The sequence below is a fragment of the Haliotis asinina genome, chromosome 9 (genome assembly GCF_037392515.1).
Source record: "Haliotis asinina isolate JCU_RB_2024 chromosome 9, JCU_Hal_asi_v2, whole genome shotgun sequence".
NCBI lineage: Eukaryota > Metazoa > Mollusca > Gastropoda > Lepetellida > Haliotidae > Haliotis > Haliotis asinina.
The window spans coordinates 4,880,678-4,896,078 of record NC_090288.1 but is presented as its reverse complement, the minus strand read 5'-3'; the positions used below and the strand labels follow the sequence as shown (position 1 = coordinate 4,896,078).

The following is a 15,401-nucleotide window of genomic DNA, read 5'->3' as shown; positions in this document are numbered from 1 at the left end:
TGTTGGTCTAATGACTACCAATCACTCTCCAGCAAGATGCTCTATCCATTAAGCCTGAAGCATGGTGGCTTGTATGTTTTTTCAGAACAAACTCAGCACAGTTTCGGTCTACAGCCCAAAGCAATGCATGTTGTTGATATTTAGTGAAACTCACTGAAACTGGCATGGTGCCAACTATGGAACATAAATCTGAGATTTTTTATTTGTATCATTAACAAGTATGGCTATTTAGAATGAAGGGACACAACTACGCCCCACAAATTCCATATATCCTTCAACTAAAGTGTCTAAATATACACAAGTGTCACACTTCCACTGAAACTTCATGAATTACCATGGTTACACAGTAATTTGCCAAACACATTACTTACACATTGAGAGCTGAGTTGATAAGGTGTCGATTCAGGGTGGACTTGCCACTGTTCTTCCCTCCGCATGTCAAAATCACAGGTGCCCGACCATCACCTAGAGTATTGAATTGTATATATCCACTTACATCACTAAAATACTGATTTATTGTATGTATGCACATGAGAAAAAATCATGATGTCTGTCTGTGAAAGTAAGTGAGTAAGTATGCTTTTATGATGCTTTTTGCTAAATTCCAGCAGTATCACGGATAGGGACACACACATGGTCCTCACACATTGTACATATACAAAATCAACCCCTGGTCCTTGACTAGCAAACACTTTAACCATTAGGCTACGCCTTCATTCCTTCTGTGTCACAGAAACTTCACACATGCAAAGCAAACAACTTGCACAGATATCAGAACATTAAATTGACACTTTACCAGACTTATCTCCCCTTCCAATCATGGCCTCCCAAAGGTCAAGGATTTGTTTTATGTCCTTTGACAACCTGAGCCAAGGCCTCATCACACACTCCCTAGGAAATAGTCCCAATCCAAGAGGAAGTAGTTCCATGTTATGGGGTAGTGGTTCTTCAGTCCTGACTGTAAACAGGCCAGTGTATGGTGACATTGTTGAAATGTAGTTGTGTGCTGCAGAATCCAATGGGCGCACTACAAAGGCAACACTTTGCACACCTTGGAATATTTTCAACTCATCTTCCATCTCTTGCACAGACTTGGTAGATGCATATAAAACAGAGGTTTTTTCAATGACTTGTTTAAAATCAACTGCTGTAACTGTTTTTAACACATTATAACTATTGCTGATAGGGGAGTAAACTTTATAGGAGATATCTGGTTGCAGTTTGTGTCCCATGACAGCTATCTCCCCTGTTACTATCGTGATTGATGCTTTGCCTTGGATGCAGAGTTCTTGTGGGTGACCAAGTACTACCAGTGCTGCTTCCTGTTTGGGTAACGGAATAGAAACACATCTGGAAAAATAACAACAAACATATATACACATCACATTACCCAAAAAGCTTATCATCATTCAGATTACTTTCTTTCAGCTTTTGATTAATCATTAATAAATTTCAGCTCTATCCAAATATCCAGCACACCATATCCCCTTTCTGTTATGACAAAGACTGAGGAAATTTGGCATCAGCACTTTCTGTGAGCACTCTTGTTCAAAAGAAGCGTTTGACTGTCGTTGTTTTTCATATTCACTGGCACAAGAATTGTGTGGTAAATTAGTCTTATTGGGTTAGACGACAATGGTGAAATCACATTCTTGACAAAGCTACAGGGCAAAGAGGTCCAAAAGTATTTATCATAAAAGAAGGGAGACATATGTAGGATACACTGGACGAAGTGGATAGTCAAGGATTGATTGATAAGTTCTAAATAAAACCATTGCACAACTCACTTTAATTCTCCTTTCACAATTTCTTCAGTTGATGACAGAGACACTTTCTTCCAACCACCTTCTGTGACTTCCTTGCCATTCTGTCCCCCTGCCTGGTCCTTGACAGTAACATGTACACTGATCAAACGCTTCTGATCTTCTCCTTTCAGCCTTGTGAGACTGTCTGCACAGGAATATCCAGAGTCATTCAGTAACGATGGATCAGTGTTGTCAGCTGGGCCTTGTTCATGGAACTGGAAGTCGGATGACCCAAATCCAAAGGTACCACACTTATCAAATTCGGTCTGGTCCTGGCCAAAAACTCTGAACAAAGTCTCCTGTTGTTCTATAGATTCTAAAAGGTCTTTACTACTGCAATCATCACCTGAATTTTCTGACTGAGATTCCATGTCTGAGCTCTCCATCTTGTCTTTTTCATCACCATAGTAACGGTTAAAGGCATCATAAGATTGCTCATCATCTGACTCTGAAAGTTCCTTCAGCTGTTTACGTCTTTCCTCAATCTGTTCCTTATTCAGATCAGTCTCTTTCATTAGACTTCTGTTGTAACTTTTCTTCACAAAATCAGATTCAAATTTTGGCATATTTCTTTGGTAATCTCCCTTCTTCCTGCTGTCCATACGGTTTTTAACAGTAGCAGCATTTTCACCTTGGTTACCTTTCACCATATCTCTCTCAGTGCCATCATATTTTCTTTTTCCAGTCCTCCTCTTCACAGCATTTTCTGTTTCTTTCCTATTCTTGTTCACATCAGTTTTTGGTGTGTTTCCAGAACCAACAGGTACCCCCTCAAGGATCATAATACTTTCATTGTTTGAAGCCGTGATGAATTCTGTATCACAAGTCTTCCTGCTGTGTTCACTTTCTGTCCCTGTATCCTTGTCTGTACTCTCTACAGTGTGCGAATGTGCCCTAGTATTGTCCTGTACAAACCCTGGAGAAGATACTCGAAAGTCGCTGTTATCATTTTCAGGAAGCGTGATGACAGTGACACTTTCTGAATGAGTTAAATCTGTTAATTTAGTCTTATCTTTTGAACCACTTATTTTCTTTGTCTTTTTCCTCTCAACTTTCGAAACTTTCTTGGATTTTGTTTTTTTCTGTTTGGCTTTACTTGTTTTCTCCTTATGCATCATGAATGCTGAGACTTTCTTTGCCATTATTCAACCAGTGACAGTTCCAAGATCTGCTTGTTTCCTGAAGGATGAAGTTAAGTTCATTTCAAGATATTAGATGTTCTGAAGGAAAAGCATAAAACTTTCTTGATGATAGATATTTCTAAAATCTACCTGACTTTAATCGTGTTAATCTACATGGAATGTTGAAAAGAAGAATGTGTGTTGCCTCTATTGCAGCATTTTGGTACTAAGCTTTGCCTCAGTGTTCTACTTATGTCACTATCTCAGGCCTTGGGCAATCTTTAAACAGCCTACATACAAACAACTCTCTGCCTTAACAGAATTGATTCATTTTTAAAAAATTCTGTTCATCTCAGTTCAGAGGTGTGTTTGTCTGTGTGCGAGTGTGTATGTGCGCGCATGTGCATGTGTGAGTGTACATGGGTGAATTAATAATCAAGATAATGTTACACGATGCCATGCATCAACAAGTCAGAAAGTCTGACAATTTTAATTCAGACCAATCTGTATTATTAAACTTGAAACCAAAGACAGTGTATGAAATAGCATCTGACCAGCAGCCCGCTGCTTGCTAGTTACATGTTGAGGTTACAACTTTATTTTACAGTCAGCCCTGTGTGCCAATACATTTTCCAAGGGTATATATTTGACCATGACATTTACTACAGGAAATATTCTGAAAGTAATTGTGGTAGCTAGATGATGTCTGTATAGTTCATGATCCATCAAACTCTAACTTCCAAAGATCTGAAGAATATGTTGTGGAAATGCACCATTTCAAATTTGGAAAATATCAATATGTTAGGCCAGTCAACCCATAGCAATATAAGCAGGGGTTCAGGCTAAAACATCACCACAGCAGAATGGCATCTTGCAAAAACGGCACCATTTGTACATAACAGCACCTCTACTTCGTGAAAATGGCACCAACTAAAATTTCTTAGTTTTACTTTCATGAAATAAAAAAACATATCTTAGGTAGGTTTGAAATTCAAACCTTACCTTAAGTAAGTATGATCAACTGGAGAGGAAGGATAAGGTGGGTTACCGACAAAGTAATTAACAAAACTCTCACCATCCGCCGACAAAGATAATCTGTACAAACAGTTATGAAGAGTTTGTCCTGATAATTGGATTGCAGTATGGTTAGATAATAAATGTGTCTACTCTGCCAACAGTGATTGGAAAGTGCATCCTATACCCAAGTGGCTTGCAGTGTGTTTATATAATAAATGCGTCTAATCTACCGACAGTGATTTAAACCATTTACTAAACTGGAATCACTCAAACTCAATGTCAAAATTAAACTGTATTTAAAACCCCAGAATGCACCAACTACATATCATTAATTAAAATGTTTCACCAGTGTTGTATGTGATAAAACTGTCAGAAAAAAACAACATGGTGGTGTCTTGCTGCCCTTTCTCCCTGCGTCTGATATCACAAGGCTATGTATAATGTATTTTTCTGTTCAGGCTGGCTCACGAGAATGAACAATTAGGTGGGAGAACAGTCCTTGGGAATCTACTTATCCCAGAACTCCACCGAGAAACCAACCTCCTTCCTCTCCAGACCAGGCTAATCCAGGAAGGAAGGCTGAAGGCTTATGTCCGCAAGTCCTCATCAACAAGGTAGGATGAAGCATTCAAACTGTTGAGCCTGTTCAAAGATGGTGATCTGTCTTTGTCACAGCTTCTTACAAGGTGTGCAGCTACCACTGAGTTCACCTCTTCTCTCAACACTCTCAATGGTCCTTTTCAGGACCATCAAATAACGCAAAAGAATACTTGATAGCTTGATTTTTAGAAATGAAATAAAACATATTAAATATTAAAACAATAAAGTCAATGTAATATTTTAGTTTTTTTTATATATGGTGCCGTTTTAGCCCATAAATCAGTAGCTGTTTTCGCCAAATGATTTTGGTGCAGTTGTGGTGCTGTTTTAGTTATAACCCCCTAGGCAGAAGGGCCTATAATACCCCCTTTGGTCTGTTAAATCGGCGGACCAGTAGGTTGCCCCCAATTAAGGCTGATGGGGTTGTTGCCGGTACAGGTACCTTTCTGTATACAGAAATGTACCTAAGCCAAAGTCAAAGTACAGAATCGTACCCTAGGACGATCCCATTCTGCATGAGCGCTAAACCGGTTTCTTGAACACGTACTTTTATTCCTGCCTGTCAAAACGTGGAAAAATTCAACACGACAGTGTGTGCTCGTCTGGAAGAACAATATACCTTCCCGTCAGTTGTAAAATATCAGCTCCATATTCGACTGCGTTAACATAAAAACTGAATTAAACGATTTTTTTATGTCCAGAAAGCGTCCGAAAATCAGGCGATGTGAAACAACTCCATAAACCGGAGAAAAGTGGACCCATTTAAGGTACCGGGTACGTTTCTGTACATTTACTTTCGTCCTGCTTACGCTGCTTGAGTGACAATTAATGAATGACATGACAGCACCTTGAATTAAATTACACGTTTTCCAAGCAATGTTTGGTGATCGAAAACTGAACTTTACAGGGAAAAATCACAACAAACAAACTTTGTCTGTCCTTTCTTGGATGTAGGCGAACCCAGATACTGTACAAGCGAGGAATGGCAAGGAGACCAGTAGACGTATATTCCTTTCCTGGAATCCCTGATTTTGACTTGCACGTGTTTGTGTTTACAGGAAGTTAGCAAATGATAATATGCGCATGCGTAATACGGTGTTTCCGATATTACGAGGAAGTCTCGTGATGTAAATAGGAAGGAAGATTTTCCTTTTGGAAAAGGTTAAAACTCTTAATAGCATTTTTTAAGCCCATTTGGTTTTCATTCTTTCAAAAACTTCACGAACGGTTTAATAAGATCGTTTTGTGTACGCTATCTTACATTAGACGGGCTGCTCGGAAAATTTATATTGACAACATAGCCCTTTTTAACTTCCCATGTTTACCATTGGTGCCATATATGCGCATGAAAGATGTATCTGCAGTACGAAAAGATATTTAAAGCCAGTGAAGCGGACAAATTGATTTGTACTTAATATCAAAATTGCATATATTATCTCTCACTTTCAGGAAGTCTCGTTTGGACAGAAGTCAGTTTTGCCATTTTTGTTCACATGTGTGCACATGTTATAATGCTTTCCGCAGTTCTGTCAGTCATAACGTCATATGACTTATGGAAAGGGTTCCTCCCTTTTCCCAATATCATATAATATTTTTTCATTGATATATAGTAGAATTGTTATGAAAACCTAATACAACAATTTCCAGGGGACTCACAAAAATAATTAAAAGCCCCAAAATTACGTGTAATATATATCCCAGTGTTAGGGGTGTTCGACGACATAAGACAAAAACCTACTTTTTATCTTTACTGTCATTTAAAGTTTTGATTTAGAGTGATAAAGGTATATTCATCTATTTCTGGTTACAGGTTACTGGTGTAGGTCCGTGCATCTGGTGACCCTGACCCTTGCACATATCCATTCGTCTCTCTTCCCTAAGATGTTGTCAACTGCTTTCCACTGGTTGTTATTCATCTATTTCACAAAAAAAGTATTGTGTTTCCAACAAAAATGGCGTTGATGGCATCATATTGGCCAAACTGTAGGTGCTTGCCACATCCGGGTATTTTTTATGTGTTTTCGACGATGAGCCATTCTTTTTCCCTCCGAACTGCGAGAGAGTGTTTTGATCACATGGCTTCCTGTTTCATACATAACCTGTCACTAGCAGACGACTGATTTTGTTGAATTTTGCTCGCTATTTTTTGTTATACAAGATAGCATAAACCTATCTCTTTTCTGACCTTGGATCTTTCATTTGACTTATTACTATGGACAGTATGGGTTAGATACTGCTTTGCCAACTGAACAACCCATATAATTTGGAGGGATGTGTATAGTTTGCTGATCAAACAGCATTTGAGGTGTAATGTTAATATTACTGGCAAAAAAGGATAAGTTGAAACAGGGCAGAGAAAGGTTTACAAGAAGTAGACAGTGCACAGCAATGAGTGGGTCAATTGTCATGATGGTGCTCAACTTATCCTTATGTTATAGTGGACATATATGCCACATACTTCAAAGTCTTAAATGAAAAATGTGTTTTCGCTATTGCTTTCATTCATGTTCTTTGAAAGTATTGAGGACTTGATTATGTTTTCACAGAGTTCACGTCAGAGAGAATGAGTGAGGTCACTGGGGACTCAGACGTGGCAACCTCAGCAACTCATTCCAAGTCAGACGCACATCTTCAGAATGGTATAGTGAAAGGACACGATAAGCAGTTAACTCAAGCTAATGGCCAAGCAACTGTGTACACAAATGGTCACGATGTCAGCCCAGAGGAGAAAGGCAAGGAGAAAGAGAAAACAAGGGCTCCTTTGTTAAGTCAGGGCAGTAGTTATAAATCTGAGGACACTCCAACAAATGCTGACACAACCATCTTATCAGCTTTGAGTGAAAATGCCAAAAATGTTCGGCGGGAGAAGAAACCAAGTGATGGAGATAGTGCCGATTATGACACTCAGTCTGACTCCATCGAAACTTTGGAGGAAGAGAGTTCACATGAGGACACGGTCAATGACTTAAGTGACTCTCAGCGCCAGATGTCACTTACCAACCATGATGGAGAATCAGATGAAGTTTCAGAAACTGATATAAGGGAAACCCAAGATGATTATCTTACCCTTAATGGTGTGTTGCGTCCAGATAGTCTTTCATTGCCCAGACCACTGCAGCAGGTGGAGCGGGTCCGAAGCAGAAGCGATGTTCAGATCAGACCAGTCAGCTGTGACGCAAGGGGTCAGTCAGATCGAGGACGGACACAAAGTGAGATTATAGACATTAACTCAGCGCTGAGGCGGACAGAGGGTTTTGGTTCGGATGAGTACCTGTCCAAGAGTCTGCCTCAGGGAACTATCATGAGAAAGGGTGAGATGATAGAGTTTGTGGCAGAAGATCTTCAGGAAAAAATCCGAAGAAGCAGTCCGTTGTCTAGAACAGGTATGTTATCAATATTTAGATTGAAGAGACCTTGCTAATCCTTCACTCTGTATAATATTACCTTGTTATCTTACAGCGGTTTAATCTGGAGACAAGTTAGTCACCAGGTTCTGTGATTCTCAATATGTGTTGGTGCAAGATGTTTTACTTTATGTTCCCAGTTTATCTGTGGGGTAATATCTTTAAGATTACTGGCGTAGAAGTCAAACTGAGGATAGCACCAATTTTTATATTAAATTCAGAAATCAAAGGATGTCTGTCTAGTGACACTGTCCCTGCCATAACGTTTTGAGTTGTGTGCCTTGCATGATAAAGATCATTTAATAGTATTTTAGCAGTTGATTTTAGAATTACATTCATTAATGTCCAACTAAACATGAAGGCCTTTTCATCTATATTCATTTTGACATCGGTAAAATGGAAGTGACCTCCTCTAAGGAGGTCTCTACTGACACTGGCTGTCGACATAGAACTCCAGGATGCATACAAAATACAACCTATTTTGCTCACAAAATACCGTAGTTCAGTGGATCAAAACCTTCATTTCTGTAACCTAGGGGTTTTCTCAATGAATAACCTTGAGAGACACTTACAATGTCACAATGCTTTGAGGAATCACTTTTAATGTACATTCCACTAGGGAATGATATTTTTATGGTTCATGGAAAGTGTGTTTGACATTTATGAATGCATAATGACATCCATTTGCTCTTAATCGATTCTTGAAAGTGCATAACACCTACATACAGTGTCCATGTCAGTGATCTTCTAAGAGTGTTAGATTACCAAAGATGTTTTATAGGTTAAAAGTGAAAATTGAGTTACATGAAATTTCCTGATGTGATGTACCCACAGTCTTCCACAGCAAGACTGTATTGTAACCAGTTGTTTTCCAACTGGCCCACCATGGCAAGTGATGACAGAGTGTTCGAACTGAGATGTCAGTCTTCAACAGCCTGCATGCTTGCAAAGGTCTTTTCTCACCATCAGTCATAAGATTTGTTTTATACCATGAATATGATATTGTTCTTCTGTAAGTTATCCCATTAATGTGTTATTCATTTGGGTATTTGCATTTTGACAGTTCATAATTTAGTTACAGTCGCAATTGTACCCTTATTAATTCATCATAATCATGATTTGATTTCAGGTTACTGTTTCTATTGTTTAGGGTGAATAAGAAAATGTTGTGTTTCTGATTACACCTGTTTAGAATTTAGGGTAGGTAGGATTTATTTTTGCAGTTATATAGTAAAGTATGAACTAATAACAGTGTATAGTTGTTTTTTCAATCAAGCTTGCAACATCATGTCAACTTTCTCTTTCTCTATGACTGATGCCCAAACAGTGTTATCTGAAACCTGATTTCACTCATGCCGATTAAAAAAGAAAATAGGGTCAGCACCAGAATTCAAGGGTCGGTTGGGTAACTGGAACCGCAACATTTTTATTTAGGCCTTAAAGTTCAGGTGAGGGTATCAATACCATATTGTCAGAGAAGCAATTCACAGCTTATCTCATTAATTTGTCATGTTTTACAAACATGAAAAGATAATGTCTCCTCATTGTTGAATAGTTTCACATTGTTTGACATGCACTAGTTTCATGTGTGACAAACTGAAGAAATCTGACATTATCGTGTTGATGAACACATATTTTATTGTCCTACATTCTAATTTGACTGCTATTATGATTAAGGATGACAGTTTTCACTGAGCCAAACCTCAAATCCTTGACACCTGTTTGTTGCCATGCCAACAGACTCAAGTTGCTACAGCAGCAGACGGTCCAGTTTGCGGAGTGTGTCCAGTTCTACATCTGTGTCCACTTCAATGGCTACTTCCACAGCATCAGGAATGTCACGGTCTCCTAGCAGCCTGTTCCAGCAGAGCCCAGATGACATTCCCCCGATTGACCCTCAAGCAGTCCTTGAACTTGAGAATCAGGCCCATCTTGTTGCAGACAGTGTTGACCTTATGATGGGAAACTTGAAAGGAAATCTCCACAAGGTCAGTCTGTAGATTTGAATGGAAATGTTTTGTCATCCCAAACTAGCATCCACAAAGATATCTCTTTATTGAGCAATATCTCTTTTGTGATCTGCTACAGGGACATGGCATCGAATTTCTGGCAGAGTGTAGTGATGACACCAATTTCAGGATGTTGTTAAAAACATCATTAATCTCTTTCAATGACGCTAGCACCTTTTACACTCAAGATACTTTCTTTTCATGAAACTGTAACCTTTTTACACTCAAGACACAATTTAATAATTACTTTACATAACTGATTTGTCATGACAATATAAAATCTTTCCCAGATGTCTTTGACAGTCTGTTGCTAAGTTGCATCACTTTTACCATCATGCTCTTGGCTTGTCAGTTTCAGCAAAGTGGTAATCACCATTCAAAGACCTGCCTCACTTTGGGACATTTGCAATATTATCTTAACTAGATGTGATATAACTAGAATATTGCTTCAAGGCTTCACAAACGTGCACCTTGCCATGATCATAAAGTCTATGAAGGTATTTACTGTACATAAATGTTGAGTGATGTCAATTTCTTATTCTGCACAAAACTAAATTTTCTAGTCATAGAAGTCTGATTATCCTGACAATGTGTAGCCAAGGTCACGATAATAATTGTTGTGATTTCAATCACATTTAATCCTATCTCAGATGTCGTCAATCACAATTGGCTGTCTCGATGCATACCGGAGATCAGTGGACGTCACGTGTGAGTCCGTGGATGGGAGTATTAAGGTAAGATTGTGTCTTATTTCTTGCATAAGTTTGATGGAATTTTGATAATTGCCTCTGAGAGTTTTGGGCATTCATGCACTAATGTAACCAGGTAACCAGTATTGTTCACAGAAGGAATTCCTCTATTTTCAGGGTCAGTTGTTTGCTATGGGGTGGCTGCACACTGAAATTTGTATTTCTGAATGTCTTTTTAATATTTTGTGTAATTGGATCATACCATGTATTCATGGGGATGATGAATATTTTCACTTTCCACTGCAGTGTGCCTACACTTCCTGTGTATGTTCTTAGGACTTTAGACAGAATGTCATGTAGGCATAGTGTGAGTGAACATTTAGAATATGCATAGTGCTCACAAGGAGGTTTGTTTTCTTTTAAAAGACAGCAGAGTGACAAGTAATCAAATTACTGATGCTGTAATGATGCATCAAACTATCAATGTATTGCAGTTGTTGAGTATTGATAGCAATTATTTGATGGTATAAATGAAAAACTAGCAGTGCATCGATAGTATGTGTGACTATTGATAGGTTAGTAATTGACTTCCATTGATAATGTAATACAGGAAGTAGCAGATTGTATGGTTGCTGACCTACTGCTTCATTAAGTTTACGTTTTAACTGTTAGAAACTGGAACTATTAAACTTACTTTCGTTTCATATTAACTATACACTCATTGAATAAATGACTTCAGATGAGGCAATTCAAGGAGAAAAATACTGTTGCAATAATTGGTTGCAATAGACTATTGCTATTGAAATAGTATATCACAATAGACTATCACTATTGCAATAGTTATTTCCCCCATGATAGTCACCCCTACAAATTACCATACCTGTGATCACTCAGTAAGTATTTTGTATATTGCTTGTGTGTCATATGTTACATATTGCTGTATCCTTTCATGTACATTTAGATCAGTGCATGTATTTTTGGGGATACAGTTTTATGACAAGTAGAGTTTGAAAGGTGTATCTGTAAATGATGTGGTGGTGTTGTTTTCAGTCGATGTATGCTCTCATGGCCAAGTGTGAGGAACTCAGTAAAAACATGCAGCCTGTCTACAAGCTAGCAGAAAAAATGTATCCTTTCCATTGAAGATTAACTGTTCAGTATCTGCCTGCTCTATACAATGTGTTAAACAGCCACTGTTCAGGATCTGCCTGCTCTATACAATGTGTTAAACAGCCACTGTTCAGGATCTGCCTGCTCTATACAATGTGTTAAACAGCCACTGGCCTGCTAGCTTGTGGCTAGTAGTAATCCAGTCGGGCCAGTAAATCTCCACTGGCCAGTGAATTTTCATTTAGTGATGTTGTAAATGTATCACTCTCTCCAACTTGTTAGTTAGTGAATGATTTTGTGGGCTAGTAACGTTCAGGCATAGTTAGCCTGACTGGCTAGTAAAATTTGGAAAATTTTACACTGGCTCCACATGTTAGTTCAACAACAGGCATAGTTATTGTGATGAGCTTTTTCATACCAAATGCTGAAGCATCATGTCAGTCCTAGGGTTGATTCTGAATATTTGCATAGTGTGTGAAGCCTCTTGCTGGTGTCCTTGCCTTAAAACTAAATAATTTATGCTTAATTGCACTTGAGGAATATAAAATTAATATGGTAATGGTTACTTTGGCAATGAAAGCGTAGGAAGGAAATACACAGCCATCTTCATCTTGATCTCAGGCGAACTTTGTGTTCTGGTACTTTAGAAATTTTATAAATTCATGAAAATATTATGTCAACAAATGATACTCTGATCAATTTTCAATATTGCAGTTAACAGTCAGAAAACTGGAATTGTTTATGGCACTTGGAGGAGTTACTTGGATTGAAGGTATACAAAGAGCATCTGCTCTGACTTGGTTGAAAATAAGTTTGGAATATTACGAAATGTTTGAGTCAGATTTGCAGGAATTAATTTAATATAGAGATATTTCATGTGTTGAATGAGCGAGACAATCATTAATGTACAACCTTCACTCAACCAGTACTGGATAATATGAGAGTCATACCCTCCTGTTTATGCTTGTGCCATGTAAGAAATACTTCTTTAAATCTTGTTTTTGGTTGTCAGGTCAGACATTTTCCTTAACTCTCACTTAGAAAAGAGATAAAGCGGCTTCTGGATCTGTTTGAAGCCCAGCTTGCCGACAAGACATGAAGACCACCGCCACCAGCAGTAACGTCGTCAGCTGCATAAAGAATCAACCATTTTTCATGGCCTTCTGGTTTCTGTGACATGTGTCAGCAGACACCATTAACACTCATAATACACCTAAATTCCATTTACTAGCAAAAGAGATGACACCTGTTGTTTGACAGAATTAGGAATGATTCTCAGAGTTTGAAGTGATATTGAATCCTCATTCTGTTGAAGATGTTGGTGTTCACTTCCAGTGACCATGATGGCAAGGGGGGTAACTGTAGTGAAGTTACCTCCCTTGCTTTTCTGACCCCCACCCCCCATTTCCAAAAACTTTGGTGTCAACGCTATCGGGTTTCCCATTATTATCAGGTGAAGACAGACTTTATGTGATATGCATATCTTCAGTGCATAAGTGAATTATGTCTTTGAAGGTCACTGAAAAACAATTGGCTCTTTTTTTCAGTGTGTGTGTTTTATGGTGTATATACTTCAGGTGTATTCTTCTGTGATCAGTATAACCATAATAGCAAGACTCAAACATCAAGTGCTTGTTAGGACATGAAAGTTGCAATTTTCATAGTGAAACAGACATATATTCAGCTATGGTGTCTGACTGGTGTACATATGAATAGATGTCAGTGATACGCCTTTGCCAAACTACACTTCCAGGTCTTAGTGTTGCATGTACTGAGTCTCTGAAGAGCTTGTGCAGTGTACTTAATGATAGGTTTGCTGAAACATTTTGAATGAGATCACACAGGTAGAATCATATGGTTTACTTGTGATATCCACATTGTTCAGAGTTGCTTCATGGAAGTACAAAGTCAAGAGCTGTTTCACAGAGCCACTAAGCCAAGAGCTGTTTCACAGAGCCACATTGTCTACATATATTTTCAAATAAATATGCAAGTCTTCTACAGTAATAACTATGTAACAGTCTAAGTAAACTTATCCTCAGTACTTTTCGTTACACTCCACTACTGAGTCTAACAATACCTTACGGGAGGTAACGTCAGATAACCTTTGAGATTGACCAATCAGAACACAGCTTACCAAATCGCGAAAGTGGACATTTGCACATGCCTTTTGAACTTTTTATCTCGAAAAGAATCGTACCCGAACGATTCTGAATGCTAACTCGCTTCCGGGTTATGCACATGGCGTACGTACAACCATGACAGTATTCAAGGATGTCATCTTACGGAAATCATAGCTAAAGGTAACCGTGTCAACAGAAACCCCAAAGTGTATATACTGCAGGTCAAATAACTGTGTTATGTGCGGATTTTTGCTTTTGGAGAGATCTGTGTCAGTGACCTGAATGTTTTGAAAGTCCCTCCGATCCCTAAATGGTAGCCATTGTCTGATTGGTTAAATCTATTTAATCATCTCGTGTTTGATTGGACAGTCATGGGTCGCTCAAAGGTTACCTGACGCGACCTTCTACTAGGTTTTGTTAGACTCAGTGGCGGAGTGTAACAAAATACACTGAGACTTAAGTTTAGTTACACTGAACTATATAGATACTATGATCACTGTGACACCTAAGAATTTTCCCTTGATTAGATGTATAAATATTCACGAGTTAAGACTTTTCTCAAAATCAAAATTATTTTGTCATTTTTCAAAGATTATGTAACAGTTATTTGTAGGCCAAATTGATGAGATGTCTCACACAATTATCATTATCCATGAATATCTCTATTCCAGTTGGATTTAATTTTGATTCCTATTGATTACTAAAGTTTTATTTATACTAAAGTATACTCTGCTGAAACTCACCCTAAGATTGAATGAGAAATATCTCTCAAGATTGATAGGAACAGCAGGAACTATACTTTGCTCACACTGTGTGCCATCTCAAATAGAAAATTGGACATCTTGCATCATATGGGTGTTTCTCCACTGGGGATGGAGGGGTAGCCAAGTGATTAATGGGTTCAATATGTGAAGCCCATTTCTGACATCCCCAGTTATGATATTGCTGGAATATTTCTAAAAGCACCCTGAAACTGAACCTGATAGTACATATATTGAACAGTTTTATGTGAATATTAAGTAAATACAGATTATGTTTCCCTTGTATAAAAATGCTGATTTGTGATACCACCCATGAAACTGAAGCTAATACTCCAGGGTATTTATTTTAATAGTCTGGGGATAAAATATCCTAGATTAAAGAGGATGGTATGTTATGGTTCTCCACAACCCTGTACATAGGACCTCAACAGATATCTCCAACGTGATATCACATGGAGCATGATAAGCACAATATTTCTGTATCATACATGTTATTATAATACATCACATCCAACATTCCACTTGTAACCTTTTCATCACATTGTACATATTTATAAAGTGGATTTTCAAATCTGCATTTAATCTTAAAATTTGTTGACTATAATTTTGCAATCATACCAGGGTTTCAATTATACCTGCTGTGTGTCTGTAAAAATTCCCATGTACATGTAAGAGTTCTCATTTCATGTACATATAGTTATAAATCGTTTTAAATATTGTGATGATTTTGTCAAGGTGACTTTTATTCAACCAAAAATAAAA

At 38.0% G+C, this 15,401-nt stretch overlaps 2 protein-coding genes across 4 annotated transcripts in view; one reads left to right on the top strand and one right to left on the bottom strand.

Moving 5' to 3' along the window:
* The window catches only part of LOC137295512 (polynucleotide 5'-hydroxyl-kinase NOL9-like), a 12,084-nt gene extending 6,427 nt beyond the window's left edge, over positions 1-5,657 (bottom strand). Inside the window, exons 1-4 of one of the 2 annotated variants that reach the window (XM_067826876.1) lie at positions 5,473-5,657; positions 1,788-2,984; positions 797-1,350; positions 372-465 (exon numbers count right to left, since the gene is read on the bottom strand). In XM_067826876.1, coding sequence (XP_067682977.1) covers positions 372-465; positions 797-1,350; positions 1,788-2,947 — 1,808 coding nt within the window. In that variant the 5' untranslated portion in view covers positions 2,948-2,984; positions 5,473-5,657. Of the gene's footprint in view, positions 1-371; positions 466-796; positions 1,351-1,787; positions 2,985-5,390; positions 5,433-5,472 lie in introns of those variants that run through there. The other variant, XM_067826878.1, reaches the window with a different exon arrangement.
* Positions 5,631-15,401, top strand: LOC137295514 (BLOC-1-related complex subunit 6-like). 2 transcript variants are annotated; one of them, XM_067826881.1, is made up of 7 exons: positions 5,631-5,704; positions 6,354-6,447; positions 7,090-7,926; positions 9,688-9,935; positions 10,607-10,690; positions 11,696-11,772; positions 12,797-12,934. In XM_067826881.1, exons 3-7 carry the CDS (start codon positions 7,107-7,109, stop codon positions 12,852-12,854), a joined length of 1,287 nt encoding a protein of 428 aa, XP_067682982.1. In that variant the 5' UTR covers positions 5,631-5,704; positions 6,354-6,447; positions 7,090-7,106; the 3' UTR covers positions 12,855-12,934. The 2 variants fall into 2 exon arrangements, with proteins under 2 accessions (XP_067682982.1, XP_067682981.1); XM_067826880.1 differs by lacking the exon at positions 6,354-6,447 and having other exon boundaries at positions 5,639-5,704; positions 12,797-15,401.

Excerpts from the sequence above, each read along its gene's own strand:
- LOC137295514 (XM_067826880.1), top strand. The coding sequence starts at position 7,107 with ATGAGTGAGGTCACTGGGGACTCAGACGTGGCAACCTCAGCAACTCAT. Across the intron at positions 9,936-10,606 it reads TGAAAGGAAATCTCCACAAG|ATGTCGTCAATCACAATTGG; the intron begins GTCAGTCTGTAG and ends ATCCTATCTCAG. Across the intron at positions 11,773-12,796 it reads TACAAGCTAGCAGAAAAAAT|AAAAGAGATAAAGCGGCTTC; the intron begins GTATCCTTTCCA and ends ACTCTCACTTAG.